The sequence below is a fragment of the Microtus ochrogaster genome, chromosome 16 (assembly GCF_000317375.1).
Source record: "Microtus ochrogaster isolate Prairie Vole_2 chromosome 16, MicOch1.0, whole genome shotgun sequence".
NCBI lineage: Eukaryota > Metazoa > Chordata > Mammalia > Rodentia > Cricetidae > Microtus > Microtus ochrogaster.
This window is the reverse complement of record NC_022018.1, coordinates 11,719,430-11,741,688: the sequence shown is the minus strand read 5'-3', so window position 1 is coordinate 11,741,688 and position 22,259 is coordinate 11,719,430. Positions and strand designations below refer to the sequence as shown.

The 22,259-nt window shown below is 43.9% G+C and overlaps 1 protein-coding gene across 1 annotated transcript in view; it reads right to left on the bottom strand.

Moving 5' to 3' along the window:
• Ppp1r21 (protein phosphatase 1 regulatory subunit 21) overlaps positions 1-22,259 on the bottom strand; it is a 62,033-nt gene that overhangs the window by 30,816 nt on the left and 8,958 nt on the right. Inside the window, exons 2-12 of the mRNA XM_005354722.2 lie at positions 16,991-17,059; positions 14,637-14,783; positions 12,541-12,642; positions 10,760-10,924; positions 10,578-10,636; positions 9,666-9,760; positions 7,587-7,639; positions 6,686-6,835; positions 3,337-3,438; positions 3,139-3,227; positions 654-790 (exon numbers count right to left, since the gene is read on the bottom strand). Coding sequence (XP_005354779.1) covers positions 654-790; positions 3,139-3,227; positions 3,337-3,438; positions 6,686-6,835; positions 7,587-7,639; positions 9,666-9,760; positions 10,578-10,636; positions 10,760-10,924; positions 12,541-12,642; positions 14,637-14,783; positions 16,991-17,059 — 1,168 coding nt within the window. The remainder of the gene's footprint in view (positions 1-653; positions 791-3,138; positions 3,228-3,336; positions 3,439-6,685; positions 6,836-7,586; positions 7,640-9,665; positions 9,761-10,577; positions 10,637-10,759; positions 10,925-12,540; positions 12,643-14,636; positions 14,784-16,990; positions 17,060-22,259) is intronic.

Genomic DNA, 22,259 nt, shown 5'->3' with positions numbered 1-22,259 from the left:
AGACAACTGAGAGAATAAAAAGACAAAAACAAAGCACTTTTATGGTGTCATTCATATGTCATAATAGACGTTTCCTCCCTCCCCTCTTTCCTCTCCTCCCTTGCTCCCTTTCTTTACAGCCCAGGCTGAACTTAAAATTAAGATACTTCTGCCTCAGCTTCCTGAGTCCTGAGAACACAGATATGTGCCACTCTGCCTAGATAAAAACATGGATTTCTTCAAAACATTAGAAATGAGGTTCACTCAGTTTCTTCAGTATTTTTCTCTAACTGGGCAAAAGGGAAACAATGGGCACCTTTAAAAGGTCGCATATGCTCTGGCTGCTAACAAAGGGCCATGATGCCCCTGCAGTTTCCACAGTGAAGTGGTTATTATGTTCGCCTCACGAACAGTCATGATTCACCCTTCTACACTGAAAAAAGAGAAGGGGGATTACTACTTAATGCATGGTTAATGACAAATATTTTACCTTAACTTCGTAACACAACATTCACCCTCATTTACTCCTTAATTTCATTAACTCTGCTCACGGAATTCAAGGTTCTGACTTCAGATCTTATGCCCTGCCCATTCTCCCAAGCTAAGCCATGTCCCCTTTCCAGCTTCTTGTACTCTTGCATTCAAGGTGAGCCACGAGCAGCAGTCTTACTTACTGGGCAGGGCGAGGAGAGTGATGTACGTCTGCAGCTTCTCGAACACGGCCGTCATTCGCTTCATATCCTGGGACAGCTCCAGGTTCCTGGCTCTCAGTGCAGGTGTGCAAAGGGAAGATTCACATTCTTCTTCTAGACTAGAAATGGCAGGGTTTCAAAAGTGAGCATCCAGATGACTTTCTTCTCCTTTTTATTTTTTTAAATAAAAGATTTATTTTTTGTGTCTAAATGTTTTGTATATATAAAACTTTTTATTTGTCTAAATGTTTTATATATGTGCTTATATGCTTTATATATATATAATTTTTTATTTGTCTAAATATTTTGCTTGCATATATGTCTGTGCACCATTTGTGTGTCTGGTTCCTGAGGAGGCCAGAAGAAGGCATTGAATCCCCTGGAGCTGGAGTTACAGATGGCTGTGAGCTGTCATATGGATGCTAAAATCCACCCAAGAGCTCTGGAAGAATAGAATGTGCCCTTAACCACTCTCTCCAGCATGAAAGTAATATATTTTTAAGTATTAAAAATATTTTCATGGTAGCCAGGCAGTGGTGGCACACGCTTTTAATCCTTGCATTCACGAGGCAGAGGCAGGTGAATCTCTGTGAGTTCAAGGACAGCCTGGTCTACAAGAGCTGGTTCATGACAGGCTCCAAAGCTACAGAGAAACCCTGTCTCGAAAACTCCAAACTTTACCTACTGAGCCATATCTCTGGATCATATTAAAAATTTTTAAAATAGGCACGCTTGTCTCACCGAGACTTCTCACAAGACTCTTAAAGTAAAATAGTTCCAAGAAACAAAGCAAAACTGTCCCATTTCCCTGTGGATTTGGATGAGGACTGGGAACAAAAGAACCTAACTCCAAGAAAAGTTGTGAAGAAGGGGCCAGCTCTGCGGCATTCACAGCAGGGATATGACGGTCAGTGATGACACCCCAGGTGGAGCAGCTGGAGCGTGGGCATGTGGACCTGAGAATCTTTGGTTCCACATGAGTGAGCTGGGCAGTTCAGTTCTGAACAGAGAATCTTTGCTAGGAAAACCCAAGCTATGTATAGGAGACATTCTAATTAACTGAATCCCTAAAGAGGATTAATTAAACAAAAGTTGGCATTGCTGTTACATAGGCTCAAATTTAAAAACAAATACTAGATTGATATTATCACAAAATGGGACTGGAGAGCTGGCTCAGCAGTTAAGAGCACAGACTGCTCTTCCAGAGGACCCGGGTTCAATTCCCAGCACCCACATGGCAGCTCACGGCTGCCTATAATCCCAGTTCCAGGAGACTCAGCACTTTCACACAGACATACATGCAGGCCAAATATTAATGTAGATAAAATAAAAATAAACAAAAGTTAAAAAATATATTATCACAAAATATATTTTACCATTTTCAACTTTAAATAGTACCTTAACTAGAAAGTTTAAAAATAAAAACTCTTAATAGTGTTTATTTAATAAGTAGTAATCAAGTAAAAAGGTCCATATAAAACCAGAAAAATGTCAAGTATGGTGGTGTGCCTGCAATCCCACTATCACAGGCTAAGGCAGGATGGCGAGCTTCAGGTGAGCCTGTGCTAGCCAAACTCTGTTCTCGCCCCCAAAACAAAACAGAACAAACCTAGAGAATTTCACAGAGAGGACGACTCCATCTACACCCCAGTCCCTGTCTCCTCTCTACTTGACCCCTCTCATCCCTCTACAGAGCAGGTCACCAGCTCACAGTGACAATCTGGAAAAAGTTGGGCCAGCAAGATAGCTCAGTAAGTAAGGGCATTTGCCACCAAGAGAAGGATTTAGCAAAACACTCTAAACTAAAATCAAAGAAAGGCACAAGTGCACCCTTTAATCCCAGCACTCAGGAGTTGAGGCAGGTGGGTCTCTATAAATTCAAGGTCAGCCTGATCTATGTAGCAAGCTCTAGGCTAGCCAAGACTAGTGAGAACTTGTCTCAAAACAAACAGTATGAAAACTTCCAAGCAATTCTATCAACTTTCCAGTACACTTTTACACCTTTCTAGAAATGTAAGGTGGAATTAAAAATATTAATGCTCATTATTAAGGGGTTTCGGATGGCATAGCCTAGAAGATCCAGAGCAGAGAAAGACTTTATTTTATAATTGAAGTAAGTTTCCAATAATAAAAAGATATCATTCTAAGGATACCCAAGGATTATGACTCAAATGTAGAAGTTAAATGTTCTAACTCCCATCTAGACATTAAAAACAAAGGATTTAAAAAGAAAACCCCAAAACCATATGTTTCTTAAAAAGAAAAGTGTCATTCCCAATTACTGAAAACACTGATTATGACCTTATGCAGACTAGAGGGCCGCTGAAAACCATAGCTGACTGAGTTATCAGCCAGGCTGCAGCCGGTCCAGACAGATGCAAGACGCCTGTTACTTTTTGATTAACTCCAGAACAGGTCAGGTCCCACCCCAACACCCCAAGATCCCTGGCGTCCAGGGAATAAATACCTTTTTAACTGGTAAGGAAGGATTTTCCTAAGGAAGCGGATGTAGGAAGCTAAGTGATCTGAAAATGGCTTCAATTTCACAGTTGTCTCCTGGATAAAGATCATTCCACCGTTAAAAGTGCTACCAGACAATGAGAGCCCACACTTCCCCTTAGTTTTAAAAAAAAGGCAAAAGAAAAACCACAAGGAGGAAAATTACCAGGACAGTCACAGTATCTTCAGTTATACTTTCGAATAAATGCAGCATTCCTTCCTCAAGGGGGCGGACGTAGGATGCATTTTCATGAAGGTGTTGAGAGAACTGCGTAGGAGCAGAAGGTTTGAATGAATTTGATGAAAAATAAGTGCCAGCACTCGGGAGAGGGACTCTGACTTCACACTGAAATTCTTCTCAACACATTTCTGGAAAACCCCAGATAAAAAGTCACAGATAAAATTCTCCAGTCCCCTTAGCTATCCAAATCAGGGAAGCAGGTGACACAATGACCAACCAGGAAGCTGAGAAAATGAGGATACAGCCAGCCCAGCCACGAAGAGAGCAGTGGGCCAGGGTCCCTGGACACTGGCTGCTTTGCAGGGGTCCCAGTGAGGAAAAAGCAGAAGGGTTGGGCAGACTTTGTACTATGCATCTCAGTTTTCAAAACAAGCCCACTAGGCAGCTTCGTGTTTTACTGTACACACAGTTCAGGGTTAGCAAATGCCAGGATGTCAGCAAGGTGAGTGAAAATGTTCACTATCATCACTGATGTCATAGTATGCAAACAGATGCTGTGGCTATAGCCCAGTGCTACACTGTGTGCTTGGCCTGTGTAGTGATGGGGGGGGCAGTAATCCCATCAGTGGGGGTCGGGATCCCACTATATTTTTGACAGTTTAGAAGCAAAGGAAATAAGATGCATTTATGAAATGTCTCAGTCATCGAGGTATTTCAGAATGACTCAAGTCTGAACTTCTGCATACAGACACGTACTGTCCTGGCTTCTACAAAATGCAGGTGACCCCACGGACACTGCACAGTAATACTGTCCTGCACAGCTCAAGCACTCTGGGCTCCACTGTCCACGGCTGTAAAGTAGAAGTTTCCAGTTACTTTAAGAGTCTAGAAACAGTTTACACATCTTGGCCATCTTCTAGCAAAAGGTTTCCAAGTCTTCAATATTATAGACTTTGTAGAAAAACCAGAGGGACTTTCACAGGCCAAAGTACTGAAGATGAAATACTAAGAAATACACGAATCCTGCAAAATAATGAGGTGTTCTGGACAAATTAAAATTAGAAGAGTTATTTTGTTGGGCAGTGGTGGCTCATGCCTTTAATCCTAGCACTCAGGAGGCAGAAACAGGCAGATCTCTATGAGTTCAAGGCTGGCCTGGTCTATAAAGTGAGCTCCAGGACAGTCCAGACTGTTACACAGAGAAATACTGTCTTGGACAAAAAAAAAAAGTTATTTTTATGAGGCTCAATGGATTTGTGCATCACTAAAACTGATGAAAATCAAGCACTACTGAAGCATGAGCATGGTAATGGCTAACTTCTGCCGAGCACTTAGTGCATGCCAGGCACTGGTACTTGTTTTATCTGTGACATGGGCAAGTTTCTCTCTAATTCAAAGTAGAGAGATTAAATAAATCTCCCAAGGGAGCACAGCTAAAAAATATGCCAAGAAGTCCAACTTCAGAGCCCAAGTCTTTCCTGCCTACTAGGCACTCTGGATATCTGTAGACATGACTATATCCAATGCCTAGAAATATTACATTATGTAAATGAATGGATAGATGACTAAATAAATAGCCAAGCAAGCTAGGAAGAGTCAGACTAAGTAGAAAAGCATGGCTGATGACATTATCAAGCTCTCAGAGGACACATCTGTAGCAAGATCCTTCAGCTTCCCTTGTATGTGAGCTGGCCTCCAAGTTGACCTCAATGAGGTCCACGTATTCCTGCCTTTGAATGCTACCCACTCCTATTGTTTCAGGGTTAGTCTGTGTGACTAATAACACAACAGGCATGACAAATGGAACTAGCCAAGTGTCCCAAAAGACTATGGCTTCCACGTCTTTTGAGCCAAGCTCTCTAAGGGACGTTAGGTGTCATGTCATGAGAACATTACCCTAGAGAGAAGGGTACATGAGCAAGAGGCTCCTTAGCACCAGCCAGCATGTGAGTAAATAAATCTGAGCCACCTCAGAAGTACACTCCAGCCAGTGAGGCCTTCAGATGAATGCAGTCCCAGTGACACCGTCCGTGAGTGTGATCCTATGAGATGGCAGGAGCTGCAAACTCCCTAGGTAGCTGGTCCCTGAATTCCTGATCCCAGAAACTGGAAGACAGCCAATATCTACTGTTTTAAACCACTAAGTCCTGGGTAGCTTAATGTCCAGTCATATAAAACGAATATATTTATTAGCATTTTAGTTTTACAGTTAAATAAAATTTTTTGCAGGGCGATGGTATCATACACCTTTAATCCCAGCCCTCAGAAAGCAGAGGCAGAGGCCAGCCTGGTCTACAGAGTTCCAGGACAGCCAGGGCTGTTAAAGAGAGAAATCTTGTCTCAAAATAATAAAACAAAAAATAATAATAAAATAAAACTTTGACGGTGTCCTTAAATCCTTTTTAAAACTACCTGGGTAGGGAGGCAAAAATCTTTTGGCCAAAAGGAAGCAGAAGGATTGAAGAAAGTTACATGCAAACCTCCTTTATCCTGAGGTAAGCCCCACAGACCCACACAACTGGCTCCGCCCTTTCCCACTAGCCACCTCAGCAGAAGGAACGAAGAGCAGACTGCACTGGCTGTTTGGACCAATGACAGAGTCAAACCAATGTAGACGTAAGTCACAAACGATGCCACAGCAGTATGAACAAGACAGAAACATGCCAGCAAATTAGCCCTCCTAGCAAAAACGGAAATGGAATTCTGTCAACCGCTATCAAAAGCTGCCCAGGCCTCAATCTTGTAACCAATGGGGAAGAAGCCACTTTGCTCTCCTAACGTTCATCCCATTTCCCACTCTGGGGGCTTCACATTCCAGCCCAGAAGTTGGCTCAGCACTCCCTCCCATCCTTCCCCAAAGCTCAGGCCCACCCACCATGCTGTCCTGCCTGACATTCCCCCTCATACAGCTCCTTCCGGGAGCTCAGACAATCACCATCCCTCTTCCTACATCCAAATCTCACTCAGTCTCCAAGGCTCCAAATTCCAGAGAATCTTCAGTTCTTCACAGGGCACGCCCCTCCTAGATGACTCCACACTTACTGGCCATATTGGTAGCTAGCTCAACTGCGTGCTCGTTCTCTGCCTCTCTGTCTCTCTGTCTGTCTCTCTCATCACTTCCTCCACTGCTCACTCTGCAGTCTTCTGATAATGCCCCTAGCTTTAATCTCTTAACACCCTGTATTTACCATACTGTGTTTTGGCGAAGACCATGACTTGTGACTTCTTCCATGACTCCCACGGTACTTGGCTAATACAGGGAAGCAGTCTGAACAGAAGTCCCTATTTGTTCTCCCCATCTGTCCATGGCAAGAAAGGCATCATAACTACTTACCTTCTGATTCAATGGTGATATGGCGTCAATGGCAGAATCAACAGGGAAAATCTGAATCCTCTGTTCCGTGTAGGTATGAAAGTTCAGAAGAGCCGGCACGAGGTCCTGAACAAAAGCCAGGGCCTGCCCAGCTATATCTCGCATCTTCAGCTTTAAAATGCAAAGCACACCAAGTCAACTACGGAGCAATTGTTGGAAAGCACTTGGACCCCAGTGAGAGCACTCCTCAGTCTACATTCATTCGCTCCCACGCGAATCTCGGCGTCCTCCCATCCGAGCAACCTAGAAAGCCATCGGATTTGGCGGATCCACCTCCTCCACTTGGCCTTGGCTAAAAAAGCACACTACCCTAACACAAAAGCCTGGTTCAAACAGCAAGGCATCCCAAAATTCAGTTCTAATGTGATAAAATGAGAAAAACATCAAAAATCAGAAGTACAGCCAGGTATGGTGGTGCATGCCTTTAATCCCAGCACTTGGGAAGCAGAGGCAGGGGATCTCTGTAAGTTTGAAACCAGCCTTGTCTACACAGTGAGTTCCAGGACAGCCAGAGCTACACAGTGAGACCCTGTCTTAATAAAATAATCAGAAGTAGTACTGGGTAAAGGTGCCTGCCACCAACACCAACAAGCCTGACGATCAGAGAACTATACTCAGGACCCATGCAGTGGAAGGAGGAAACAGGCTCCCACTAGCTGCCCTCAGGCCTCCACATAGGAGCACTCCCCCAATAAATTACAAATGTAAAAAATACATAAAAATCTAAAAAATCAGCAGAACATGAATTCAATCAAAGCAACTCATGGTTTAAAGAAACGGATGAGAGAGAGCAAAGCAGTGAGTAAGTAGCACATCAGACTATGGTAGGACAGCGTATGGACCCGCCCACTCCATCCTTTACCTGATGTCTCCTGTTGTGCAGTGGAACGTTGAGAGCATTGTACAGATGATACTCTACAACACAAAAGTGATGCCCATTAGAGCTCAGCTCAGTCTTCAAAGGAGAGCAACTGCAAAACCCTTCCTATGAGAACTCAATGTCCGACACACAGCAAAGGAGCTTGGAATATATAGGGAAGCTGTGGTTTCGCAGGTAAGTAATAACTGTTTCTTTGTTTAACTTCAGGATTAAAAGAAACAAACAAACTACTCCTGGATTTCCACTTCAAAGAAATCTTTTCAAACTCCTCTTTGGGACCTCTCAAGATTCCTTACAAAGGCTCCTAATATTCTTGCTGTCATCCATCATTCTCCTACAATAACCCTCCCCTGGCTGCCACACTAATCCTCCAAAAATGCCAGTGTCCCTAGCAGGACCATATTTCACTGTCTGCTGCTGCGGGTCCCAGCACCTCAATGTTTTCTTTCCTGGCTGGTCCAACAGTCTTCTGCAGTCCTCACACTCAGGCCGCCTGCCACCTGCCACAGATGCTGCCTAGCACCAGGCACCACAAAATTACTGGTTCTCCTTGCTGGGCGGTGGTGGTGCACACCTTTAATCCCAGCACTTGCGAAATAGAGGCAGGCAGATCTCTGTGAGTTCGAGGCCAGCCTGGTCTACAAGAGCTAAGCTAGTTGCAGGACAGGCCCCAAAGCTACAGAGAAACCCTGTCTCAAAAAAAACCAAAAAAATGAAATTAATTAATTAAAAGAAAAAATGACTAGTCCTTTCAAGGTCACAAAATCCAGTCAGCAGATTTGGCTGCCTTTCCCACAGGCATTCTCCCTGACTTCCCAGTGCTGTGCAGCAATGACAGAATCAGCGGGTGGAGACACTTGCTTCACCAAAATCCTCACTGTGCTTGCCTGACTTCTTCCCACAGGCCCTCACTACCCATCACTGTGATAGAGAGCTCACCGAGGACCCTGCAGAGGACCCCTCACACTGTGTGTCCCTTGTGTAGAAGCTGGGCACAGGGATGGTTGTTGATACAGACATGGCCTGTGCAGAGGACCCCTCACACTGTGTGTCCCTTGTGTAGAAGCTGGGCACAGGGATGGTTGTTGATACAGACATGGCCTGTGCACCACATGCACTCCACAGCACCAGACCCCTGGAACTAGGATTACAGACAGCTAGGAGCTACTTCGTGCACACTGGAAACAGAGCCAGGGCCTCTGGAAAAGCAACCAGAGCTCTCAACAGCTGAGCCATCTCTCCAGCAGCACCTATGCTGTTTTCTTCACCCCCTCCCCAGCTTTTCTAACAAGAAATTAAAGGAACTAAAAACCAAATTTCAAATGTAGCTGTAGAAAAAGGAAGTGTGGATTAACTTGATTGTATTAACTTGAATGTGGGCTTTGAATTCCAAATATATTTTCTTTTATTTTTTTTTTTAATTTTTAAGAACTAATTTATTTTTCAAGCAGGTAGGAGCAGACGCCTGAATGCCACAGCAGATGAAAGTCAAAAGACAACTTTGGGGTGTTGTGGGGACTGAACTCAGCTTGCCTTCTTGGCAGCCAGCTCCTTTACCCACCGAGCCATCTCATTGGCCTCCCAGATAAGTATTTTTTGCCTTCAAGAGTTTCATTCCGTTCGCACCTAAGGTTAGACATCTACCGCATATGTGAGTGCTGTCTAAATTCTTTTTCTTACTCTTGGATGTGTGAGCTACCAGGCCATCCCTAGGAGGAAATAGAAGCTAGACTTCCCAAAGGCTTCCTGTCACTGGGAAATCCAGAAGCAGAAGTTAACAGGCTGAAAAGATACATCCATGGTGAACCACCCCTCCCCACCCCAGCCACAAAATCAACTTCTTTTATGCAAATATTCCACCACCTCCCACGCAGGCTGGCTTTGCTGGCTCTGGAGAGAATTCAGAATGTCCTTAGGAAATACCACATTGATCAAGAGAGCAGAGCCCTCCAACAGGTCAATTTGTTTTTTTGCTGAGATTAGAAATAATCATACTTAACCAGCTACCACAGAGAGTCAAAGATGCAAATAACAGAAAACGTATGTCTGTGTGATACCTACTTGTATCATTAAAAGGTACTTTTTCATTGATGATTGACAAGGATTCCTCTAATCTACCTGACAAATCTTCATGAAGATTCTTTAACTGTAATTGACTGAAAGATAAAAGAACCCACAAAACCACATTATTACCAATCAACGAATCGTCGATTGCTTGTTATCCCAACAACTGGCAGCAGGCTTTCAAAGAGCTGTGCTGACATCTGGAACATTCCTCTAAGAGTTATTCAAACTTGACGTTAAGAGAGGAACCAGCCCCATTCCTAAAAGCCCCAGAGACTTCTGGGAAATCTACCGGAGTTCCAGTTTCTTACACAACCTGAGTTTACTTCCCCAAGATAATCATAAATTTTCTATTTACTATCTATAAATGTTTATTCAATTATCATTGCACAGAGTTTTTTAAAAAGTACTTTTCCAGATTATTTCTTACTTGAGTTCAAAAGCTGATAACTTCTGTTTTGGCTAAATTATTAGCACAGATACCATCTAAGCCACACATATATTTCTACCAATGCAGTGAAACCTATGTATTATGGTAAATAGCAAAAAACAAAACATTAAGACTACGAATGGTTTTGGAACATTGCTATGTAATGCGCTAAGATTTAGAGATCTCTCAAATGGATTCCATATCTCAATCTTTTTCAAAATGTACCATAAGAAAGTGGCACCGTTTATCGTCATATTTCCTGCTGGAGACTACTAGGGTCCCTGTCCCAGGAGAGTCAGAAACACAGAGTCGCAGTTCAGAGTTGAGAGCAGGGCCTCCCAGACCTATCCTGAGGCCCAGCAGAGGCCACTCTGTCCAGGTGCTGTGGCCGTGTGACTGGAAAAGGCCCTCCCTGGCAGTGGCCTGCAGAGGCTTGGGTCTGAGCCTGACCTCAGGGCCCCATTCCCATTTCCACATACCATTCTTCTGTTCGAAGTCGGCATTCCTTGGCCTCCTTTTCTAGAGTCTGAGATTTTACCTGAATTTTGGGAGGAAAGAAAAGTTGACAGTCCTGCCTATGGCTGAGTCCCCATGCAGCACCCCAGAACTTACAGGAGCCTGACCTAGGTCTTAATTAGCCCCCAAGGGCAGTAGAGCTTACTTCTAGCTTAGCCTTGTCGTTCTGTAGTTTCTCAATGGTCTCCATGTATTTCCGGGTCAGGCCATCGATCACAGCTTGGTGCTGAGCAGCTTCGGTTTCCAGAGCGGCCAGCCGACTCCTCAGCTCTGCTTCCACATGCTTGTGATGCTCATCTGCTTCGAAAAACTGAGAGGAGGAGAGCCCAGTGCATGCAGTGAGGACAGCAGCAACCACTCGCCCTGTGACTATCGCACCGCTGAGGGGCTGAGCTGAAGGCACCAGAGCACTTAATTCCCACGGGGAGCATGGGTGGCACTTTCTTTTACAGATGTGGAAATAGCTTAAAAGCATCATATGGTCTTTGACTCGTAGTTAAAACATGGCAGAAATGACACAGGAACAGAGAAACTGCTCCACAGTCTGCACCTCCCTTCTCTTAGGCCCCCAAATCTGTACTCTGGACAACTATTTATAGACAATTCAACTGAGGTGCTGCTCCTAAAACATACAAACCATTCTTCCTTTATAACTCTGATGCTAATTCATGTATTATATATAAAATGCAGAGGTAAAATTTTTTTCAAGATTGGGACTGGAGAGACGGCTCAGAGGTTAAGAGCACTGACTGTTCTTCTGGAGGTCCTGAGTTCAATTCCCAGCAACCATATGGTGGCTTACAACCATCTGTAATGAGATCTGGTGCCCTCTTCTATCCTGCAGGCATACATGGAGGCTGAACACTGTGTACATAATAAATAAATAAATGTTTAAAAAAATTTTTTTTCAAGATTTCTCTTTTTCTAATTACTGTGTGTGCATGTATAGAGGTCTGAAGACAAGAGTTGGTTTATGGTCCTAGGGATTGAACTTGGGTTCTCAGACCTGGCGACAAGCACCTTTATGCTCTGAGCCGTCTTGTGGGCCCTAAGATGTTCAAAGCTGGCACAATGATGCATACCAGTAATGCCGGCACTCCATAGATGAGGCAAGGGACTAAGATTGCAAAAACATTCTCGACAACATAGGGTGCGCAAGGCTAGCACTGAGCTACAAGAAAAGCTACCTCAAAAATACAGAAACAAAACAAAACCCTATACATCATAGATCATGAAACAAACCATACTTATTGCTAAGCTCCCACCAAATGACCCAGCTCATCAACTCTAGGTAGAGGGACTAGTGCCTAGCACACTTCTGATCTGAATACGCTGAACAAATGCACATGTTCACATCAAGCCATGGGTGAGAGTTAAGAAATGAACAAATCATAGTCACAGTACATTCTTAAGGGACATATAGAAAACATGAAAAATCCATGCAGACAACAAGGTAACTATTTGCATTAATTTTTTCCACATCTCGGATTATTATAAGACCCATCTTGAAGCGTATTTATGTATTTTACATGTTTGAGTCTTGTTTTAGTTTGTGTTTGTCTGAATGTTATGAGCCTGGACCACATGCATACAGTGCCCTCGGGGGCCAGAAAAGGGATCCCCTGGAAGTGGAGTTACAGGCATTTTTGAGCCATAAAATGGGAGGTAGAAACTGAACTGAGGTCATCTAGAAGAGGAGTAAGCTGTCCTCACCACACAGCTATCTCTCCAGTGCCAAGACACATTTCTTTAAACGTTTATTTATTGTGTGTGGGCACAAGACAGAACACACGTGGTAGTCAGAGGGACAACTTGTGGGGGCCGGTTCTCTCCTTCCACTGTGTGGTGCCCAGGGAGTGAACATAGGCCTTCAGGCTTTTGACCCACTGAGCCATCTTGTCAGTCCCAAGACCCATTTTCAGTCACCTGGATATGCAGCCGTTCATTCTCCTCGATTTTCTTTTGCAGATCTTCGTCAAAGACACTCTTCTGCTCCTGACTCAACTGAGAAGACGACTCTCCACTTTTCTGAGGGAAAGAACACGTTATGTCCACACAACTCCGATCCTTCAGAGGAACAGGCTGAGGCACGCAGCACCTACGGCCTCAGTGGCTCGTCTTCTACGTGTTTACCCTTTTCAAACCACCCTGCAAAAGGCACACAGTTCACCACTTAACTTTGCCTACGGGACCCAAACTGGAACTGCAAAGACAACAAAGAAAACTTAAAAGAGGGACAGAAAAAATAAATGGGCTCATCAGGTTTTGCATATAAATTCAGGAATTGCTAGAAGACAAGAATAGCAGGAAGCTTCATCTCAACCTGATCTTTCGGTTAGGGAGAGATTATGTTAGAGTCTGAATTACTGTATTCCTTTAAGAAGTTCTATTAACTCATATAGCAGCATTCGCAAATACATGTTCTTATAAGAGTTTACATATATTCCCATTTAAATAAAAACCTAACCATGTTGTTATGCACACAAGAAAAAGCTGAGCTTATGGAAAATTCCTTTCTTGTGAGTATGAACTTATCCACTAGAAAGAATAGCACTATTTAGGAGATCTAAGAATGAATGCTTGTCTCTGTGTGACACACAGAGCTGAGACTGTTCAAGCAGCAGTCTCACAATGGCACTGTGTGCAGACATCGGCCACCCATCTCTGCCTTCTCAGTAGCTCACTCATCACTGCAGATGAACTCACCTGCTGATGCAATACAAATCAGCGGTGAGAGGAGCCTCTGGAAACACAGCTCTACAAAAACCAAAGACACTAAACACCCACCACATCTGGAACACAAAAAGTACATAAGGCACACTGTGGAATGATTTACTGGCGGTCCTTGTGTTCCAAACCTGAAAGCTTTAACTAAGACTAACTCACAACTCTTAGGCACCTCTGCTAAATAATTAACCTGCTATGTTAGCCAGGCATGGTGGCTCACACCTGTAACCCCAGTTCTTAGGCAGCCGAGGCAAGAGAAGTACTACACTACACACCTGAGGCCAGCCTGGCCTACAGAGTAAGACCCTCCCCTCCCCTCCAGCTCAGAAACACCTGATAGTCATGTCTGCAGTCTAGATGGCTATTTCCTCCCAGGGAACATCTGGAATCCCCAGAGCAAGCACACTTCCTAGCTCTATCACATGATAGCAGGCCCTCTTTGTCCCCTCTACACTTAACACTTCAGAGCGCCCTTTTAAACAGAATGATGCATTTGGGAAAGGTATCACCTATCACATGATAATACACTCCATGTGATCACTTCAATCCCCAAAGCCTTAAACTCTCATATCCACTCTACAGATGGATAAACTGAGGCTAAAAGAGTAACAACTGTGCCAAAGTTGTAGAGCTATAAACGGCAGGCCGAGAACTGGAACCATGCTGAACTCTAGAGCCAGCGTTCTTCCCTCCACACATTCTCCTTCAGGTCCCTATCTGCTGCTTCTTTCAACACAGCCTGTTAACACACTTGCAGAATATGGGTCCACATACACGTAAGACTTAACACTCTGCCACTAGCCCAATGCTGCTCTTCAGCAGGCCACTCCCTGCTCGAGCAGTTACAGCTCACCCTACCCCCTGACTGCATCTGCCAGACCTTCAGCTAGCAGGAATTAAGGGAACAACGACATCACCTCTGAGCAATATGAGATGCTCCATGACTTTCCTCATCTACTAAATCAATCATCCACGTTTGCTGCTAATAGATCCTTAAGAACTGACCTTCCTGTGGAAATGCCCCTGAGCTGGTCATGGTGGCACACACATGTCATTCCAGCACCCGGAGGCTAAGGTGAGAGAATTGAGGATTTGAGGCCAGCCTAAGCTACGTGAAGATATCCTGTCTCGAAACCAAAAGAAAACAGGAAAATGCCCCTATGTGGATGTATCAATAGCAAACATCTCCCTTCCGGACTGTTACCAGATGCACAGTGGAGCACTGAGGTCCCGGAGTGGCTCAGCTACTGAAGCCAGTCTATCCCTCTCCACACAGGGGCCTCTGCTGAATTTACCTTATTCTTCTTGCCTCGAGGCTCACTTAGCGCTAGCTCATCTTGAAGGAGTTCCACCCTCTTGGCAAGCTGCAGATTTCGAAATGTCAAACTGTCCATTTCCTGTTGTAGTTTCCTCAACGACTGATCCTTCATTTTCAGTTGTTCCTACATCAAAGAGAAATAGTTCCTCACACTGTCTGGCTGTTTGTTTTTAAGTCTTTGTTCAACCAATATAAAATAAAATCCCCTTGCTTTGGGGAATGAATAATTTATGTTTATTATTTCAGATATGTTTTTTTTGCACAAAAAGATCTTCCAGCCAAACTAGTATATTTACAAATAAAATAAAATATATATATTGAAATAACAGACTATCAGCAACTTAAATAAAGCAAAATGCCTGCAATTCTGTTAAGTCTGTGACAGCGAGCAGACAGGCCAGGGGCTACACATTTATAAACCTGAGTGTGTAAAGGGAACCGTAGACTTATTAGCAACACCTTCAGTGATCAGAGGGCCGGAGTCTGATTACACTCCTTTCTCTGTGTTCTCTGGACTTAAATGATGTCTTTTCCCACCTCATCCTCTTTGTGCCAAGTTGAGAACCTAACCTGGCCTTCAAGGACACCTACACATGTGTAGGGCTACAGCTGGGCTCCAGTCTCCTCAACACACCTCCTTCCACCTAACTCTGCCACCTGGTAGGTTTTGAAGCCAATATTCAGACAGCATAAGACGACTTCACACTCTGGTCCATATCAGTTCACTTTCAAGCCCGTAAAAATAGACTCAACAACTAAGACTTCAACAACACCCTTATCTGCTGACTATTTTCTACTCTTTATAAAGGGAAGAAACAGAAGTTAGAGACATCGTTTCACCCTACTGTAAAATGCACAAGTTATAATTAACTACATTTTACTTACAATTCTGTGTTCACTGATAACCAACAAAAGCAACCAGAGTCTACTGTCCACTTTGATTATTTCCACTGAGAAGAACAGTCATAAGACTAACAACGGACAGATACTCTAACTGTACTGAAGCAGCAACCTAACTGCATGGCTGCTGTGTGTGCTCTGGGATGCTCTGCATGAGGAAGGCAGCTGGAGAGCCCAACCGTGTGTCCAAGAGTCGAAAATGTTCTTCTTCTTTACTGTTTTTCAGGATGTCTTTCATTTTTACTTGAAGGTCGAAGGTACACATAGGTTTAGTTCAGTAATTATCATAAACTCTTAAAGTCCAAGCAAATTCATTAAGGGGTAGATCCAATTAAATAATCGGAGGACACCCTGACATTCACTGTCCCGTAGTTACAATGTACTGTGACACTGTGCTGCAACTGCAGCGAGCTCAGGATGAACAGGACGCAAAGCAGTATCTTTACACTGCTGCGATGAGTTCCCTCCAGGTTGCATGATGCTTTAACTGCGCTAACCAATCATCAGCTCCGGAAGCGTGGTGTGCCAACCGCTACCTAAAGCCCAGCTTCTGCAACAGGATGACAATACTATCGATCCTTCAGAGATAACAGGAAATAAGATAACAGGTGTAGGATGGCTTAGTACAGTGCCTGGCTTGGAGTGAGCGAGAGCTCAGAGACAGAACCAAGTATTTCCAGCACCACTGCCTTGACCATCCACGCGCCCCTAGCACCACAGTTATCCACAAGACCAGCACAGGAGCTGCCAAACAAAGCAGCCTATTTGGGAGATACTTCCTCAGTACTAGGTTCTAAACATTACGAGAGTCAGTGATCAATTCTTCAAGGGTTTCAGGAAAGTAATCCATATCCCACAATTAATCTCTCCAGTCAAAAGTACTACAAGCCAGTATTTATTATATGCCAAATAGAACAGGGCAGAGATAAATTCTTTCTCAGTCCATTATGCTTCAGTTAGCAAACGTGCTGAGGTAAAATGGGTTGTTCAAGCAGTGTACACGTCAACATGGGTTGTCACCATGAAGTAGCAAACTAACGGCAAGAATAAACAGATCGCATGCTTCATGCTTCAAATTCATTTCTTAGGCCCTATTTGTTGAGCACCGGAGACGCAAATACAAACATGGCCATCCTCTCAGAGTGCTGCCTAGAGAGGCAGATACAAGGCTGCATCCATCCAGATGGATTTGACTCCACAAAGGCCTTGAACTACAGAAGGAACGCATTAGATGAAGTATTTTTCTACATTATTTAAGCTGAGAAGACATATAATATACATACCTAAGCAAGGAGGAAAGTCAGACACAGTAAACACTCTGACAATCCCTACCCCTAGTAAATCAGTGTCAGAGTTGGGACTTTATCCCCCAAACTATCTGCTTTTCCAAACACGGAACAACCTTTGCTACTCCGGGTTCCCACTGCATACCTTTAGAACAGCAGAATTGGCCTGCTCGTCCACGACGCCTTTCTTCAGGACCTGATTCTGAGCTCGAAGCTGGTAACAGAAAGCAGTAATTACTTTTAATATAAAGAAACCACTTACAGCAAGGAAATCACAATTACTTCATAATGACAATTTCCCATTGAATAATATCCTCAAGTATTATATATACATTCGTGTGAGTGTGTGTGTACATGTGTGTGCATTTGTGTGACAACAAACACTATTTGCCCCCAAAGAAGGAAACAGATATAATAACTTGCCAAGTGGAACATGGAAGTTAAGTTCTCCAATAACATAAACCTAGTCACTAGCACATCTCTGTCCCCTGGGCTGACGCTGTAGCTTGGTGGCAGAGCATTTGCCTGGTGTGAGTCTTGGGTATCATTAAAAAGATAAATAAGTAAAATAAAAATAAAAACCCAGGTCTCCTGCCTTTGAGTATATCATTCTTTATATGGATTTATATTACTTATAGGTCATGGTCCTGAATTTAAAATGATACAATAAAAGAAAATGTGGGGCGGGAGAGATGGCTCAGCAGTTAAGAGTACTGACTGCTCTTCTTGAGGACTTGAGTTCAATTTCCAGCACCACATTGTGGATTCCAGCCCCAGGGCATCCAATGTCCTCTTCTGGCCTCCAAGGCTAATGTACACAAGTCTGCATATCACAGACACATATATGCAGGCAAAAACTCATACACATAAAATAAAAATCACATTTCAAAATGGAGAGAGAAAATACTGTTTTCCTGAAACTCTGGAACACTGATGGTGTACAAAACACAAGTGAACAAATGACAGAATAAGAAGTGAACAGAGCATCGGGCATCCACAGACTCGGGGGACCTGGTACCCAATATTAGACATACAGCTGTTGTCACCACAGGGATGTCTCCAGAATAGCAGACAGTTGTCATCTATGAGCTGAGTAAGTTCAGTTTTAGAAACCACAGTACCTCCAAACCCTGTCTACAAACAACCTTAAATGCTTGCCTTGCCAACACAAGGACTTGAGTTCAATTCCATAAACCCATGATTTTGCTTTTGTTAAAAAAAAAAAAATAAAGACGGGCATGGTAAACTGGAAAGCTGAAGACAAGTACATCTCTGGGGCTTGCTGACTAATCAGCCTCTCTTGCTGGTATGTCTGGCCAATGAGAGACCCTGCCTCAACAGCACCTGAGGAGTAACAGTGAGCTCTTACACACACACACACCACACACACACACACATGCATGCATGCGCACACACACACCACACACATACACGCACACACAATAATATCCACTTGCATTGCACCCCAAGTGCCTTCTGTGTGTGACATCCCCCAGTGCTCACAATCCTAAGGAGGCAGTTATGCCCTCGCCTCCACAGCACAGATAAGGACCCCAGTCACTGAACAGCAAGATGGACTGCTGAGATAGGAGTCCGGCAGTTTGGATTCCACTGTTATAATGGCAGTTACTGCTTTACAGAGTTTTTGAGAGAAAGGTGGGCTGCCAAGATGGGCCTTCTCCTTGGGAAATGAGGTAGAACTTGGGCTTATTTCCCATAGCTACATTTTTAAATGTATGTGTAACTGTATTAGTTACTTACTACATATGCATGTGTGTGCATGTGCATATATACGTGTGCATGCGTGCATGTGCGTGTTGGGCTTGTCAGCAAGACCACCTGCCATCACTTGCTGGGCCATCTTACTGGCTCTGTAACGGTTTGTTGTTTCTTGTTGTTATTGTTTTATAAATTTTTTATTTATTTTATATACTAACCATAGCTTCCCCTCCTTCCTCCCCTTCTGTTCCCTTCCCCCACCTCCTTTCTACCCTCCCCCCACCATCCACTCCTTCCAGAAAGGGTAAGGCCTCCCATGGTAGTCAACAAAGCATGGCATATCAAGTTGAGGCAGGACCAAGCTCCTCCCCCTGTATCACTACTGAGTGAGGCATCCCGTCATAGGGAATAGGTTCCCAAAAGCCAGCTCATGTGTCAGGGACAGATCTTGGTCCCCCTGTTAGAAGCTCACAAACAGAGCAAGCTACACAGCTGTCACCCACATGCAGAGGGCCTATGTAGGTCCCATGCAGGCTCCCGTTCTGTCAGTCTAGAGTTCCTGAGCTCCCTCAAGTTCAGGTCAGTTGTCTCTGTGGGTTTGCCCCTCATGATCTAGACCCCCACCCTTCCTCATATAACCCCTCCTCCCTCTTTTGGGCTGGACTCTCGCTGGCTCTGTAATATAAATATCAAAGAAAAGTAAAGCAGTTGGTAAATTACTACTTGTGCCTATCACGGTGTGACCACCACTGGCTGATCTAGAGGGAAAACCCTCTTTCACAGTAAGAGGAAGTGACCTCAGCCAAGGACACAGCACAGGAAAGTGTAAACCTGAGTCCAGTGTGGCTGACAGATTCAGGAGCTCAACACAGATACTAAATGACTGTGTCCTCTGAGAAACTGAAGTGGGATAATTTTATCTACTTCATCAGATCCAGAACCTGAGTGGCTGGGGATGGAGGATCACAAGATCAAGGGCACCTCAAAACCCAGCACAATTCTTCACAGACCTTGAAAGAACAGTACTCAACTTCATATGGAAAGCAAAAAACCCAGGATACCCAAAACAATCCTGTACAATAAAAGAATTTCTGGAGGCATCACAATCCCTGACCTCAAACTCTACTACAGAGCTACAGTACTGAAAACAGCCTGATATTGACATAAAACAGACAGAAGGACCAATGGAACTGAATAGAAGACCCGGATATTAATTCACACACTTTCGAACACCTGATCTTTGACAAAGAAGCAAAAAATATCAAATGGAAAAAAAGAAAGCATATTTAACAAATGGTGCTGGCATAACTGGATATCAGCATGTACAAGAATGAAAATAGATCCCTATCTATCACCATGCACAAAACTCAAGTCCAAATGCATCAAAGACCTCAACATAAAGCCAGCCACACTGAACCTCAAAGAAGAGAAAGTGGGAAGTACACTTAAACGCACTGGCACAGGAGATCACTTCCTAAATATAACCCCAGTAGCACAGGCACTGAGAGAAACAATTAATAAATGGGACCTCCTGAAACTGAAAAGCTTCTGTAAAGCAAAGGACACGGTCAACAAGACAAAACGGATTAAAATTCTAACTTTGCCAAGCTCAAATCTGTCTGTTGAGAAAGGAGAACGGAAATGACTCTTTTCTGTGCCAAGAAAACGGGAATATTAGAATGCTAACCCTCATGAGAGATTTAAAGCAAAACAGGAAGTTTAAAATTAGAAAGAAAAGACACTCATCTTTGGCTTCTCCCTTTTGGGAGTGAAGAGGCACAATTCGCAGCTACAGCAGGAAGTGTCTCTAAACCCAGGCCTACCATTTACCAGGCAATATAAATGGGTTCTTCACTTACACAGTGAAGAACTTCCATCATGATCTTGACCTGCATTATGGGAGAACTCATTGGCCCAGTTCCCTTCTTTCCTAGGACACTGTAAGAGCCAGATAGGAAACTACAGGAAAGGTCCTTCTCAGAAGGTGTCCCGCAGTGGGGAGCGGTGATCTCACAATTTGAACGGATTAAAGGGACTGTCTTTAAGGTGTGTGTATTTGTTGCCCATCTATGACACTGTGCTCAGAGGATATGAAAGAGAAAAGGAAATACAAGATACGGCTGTAGTTTGCAAAGAATTTACTATTTCCACACCAGAATTTCCAACACCCAGGAGGCTGAAACACGAAGACTGCCTTGAGTTTGAGGCCAGCCTGTTGTAGAATAGTGAGTTCCAGGCCAGTCTAAGTGAGCTATAGTGTAAGACCATGTCTCAAAAACGAAATGCTAGGACTGGAAGAATGCTGTGCGATTCCAATAGCCAGCGTTCAGATCCCAACATGCACAGAATACGCCTGGCATCCCACACACTGTATCCCTGATTCTGAGGAAGGCAGCAATAGAAGGGCTGGGGATGGCTGCTCTCTAGTCAGCTGAAGACTTGCAAGTCTTAGGCTCAGCAGGAGACACTGTCTCCAAGGGGTAAGTGGAGAGTGCTGTAGGACACCCGATGCCCTCTTCTGACCTCCACATCTGCACCCACTCACACAAGTGTACAAATACACACAGAGGCTGGGCGGTGTGGCGCACACCTTTAATCCCAGCACTCTGGAGACAGAGGCAGGTTGATCTCTGTGAGTTCGAGGCCAGCCTGGTCTACAGAGCGAGTTCCAGGACAGCCAAAGCTACACAGAGAAACCCTGTCTTGAAACAAACAAACAAACAAACAAACACACACAGAGAATATATATGTTGCTCTAAAAATATATATAATTTAAAAGTAAAGATAACATATTTTAAGATAATTAGCAATATTGTATTTTGTCACCTTTTTAAAAAGTATAAGCATGTAATTTTTAAGATGTTGGAGAGATGACTTGGCAGTCAGGAACTCTGGCTGTTCTTCCAAAGGACCCAAATTTGGTTTCCAGGGCCCATGTCAGGTGAGTCATAACCACATGCAACTCCAGTTCCCAAGGGGCATGATGCTCTCTGGCCTTCAAGGGGACCCAAACACACATACCATACACCCACAAAGATGAAAGTCTAATTCTTTCTTGTTTTGGTTTTGGTTTGGTTTGGTTGTTTTTCAAGACAGGGTTGCTCTATGTAACAGTTCTGCTGGCCTGGAACTCACTTTGTAGATCAGGCTGGCCTCAAACTCACAGAGACCCACCTGTCTGTGCCATCACCGCCCAGCGGCTTGGCAAACTAAGGTCTGAGATCCAAACGCCTGCTACCTAATTTGAAGTCTTCTTGGGATGCAGCCATACTCCTTTGTTTACGCAGCACACGCAGTGACAGACATGGACAACTGCAACATAAGTCAACGTCTCAGGACTAGATTACTACTGTACAGCTCTTGACAGAAGTCTGGTAACCTCTGCTCTAAAAGTCCAAGGAGGAAACACTGTTTCAATACTGTCTTCCATTAAGTAGCTTTCTACTTTCTAAGCAATAAACACCCTTGAGGATAATGAGCCATCCGCCTAGGAGGATGAAAACTTTCAAATCACACAGCCAAAAGGTAGAAATAGAGTACTATATAGTTCAGGCTGGTATGGAACTTGCTTATAACTGAAGATGGCCTCTGACCTCTGCCTCCAAGCACTGAGATTACTACACCCACTTCAGTCTCTAGGTGTCATTTCAGACCCCCCCCCCCGTTCTAACTGTGGTTTAGCGTATCTTTTCTGT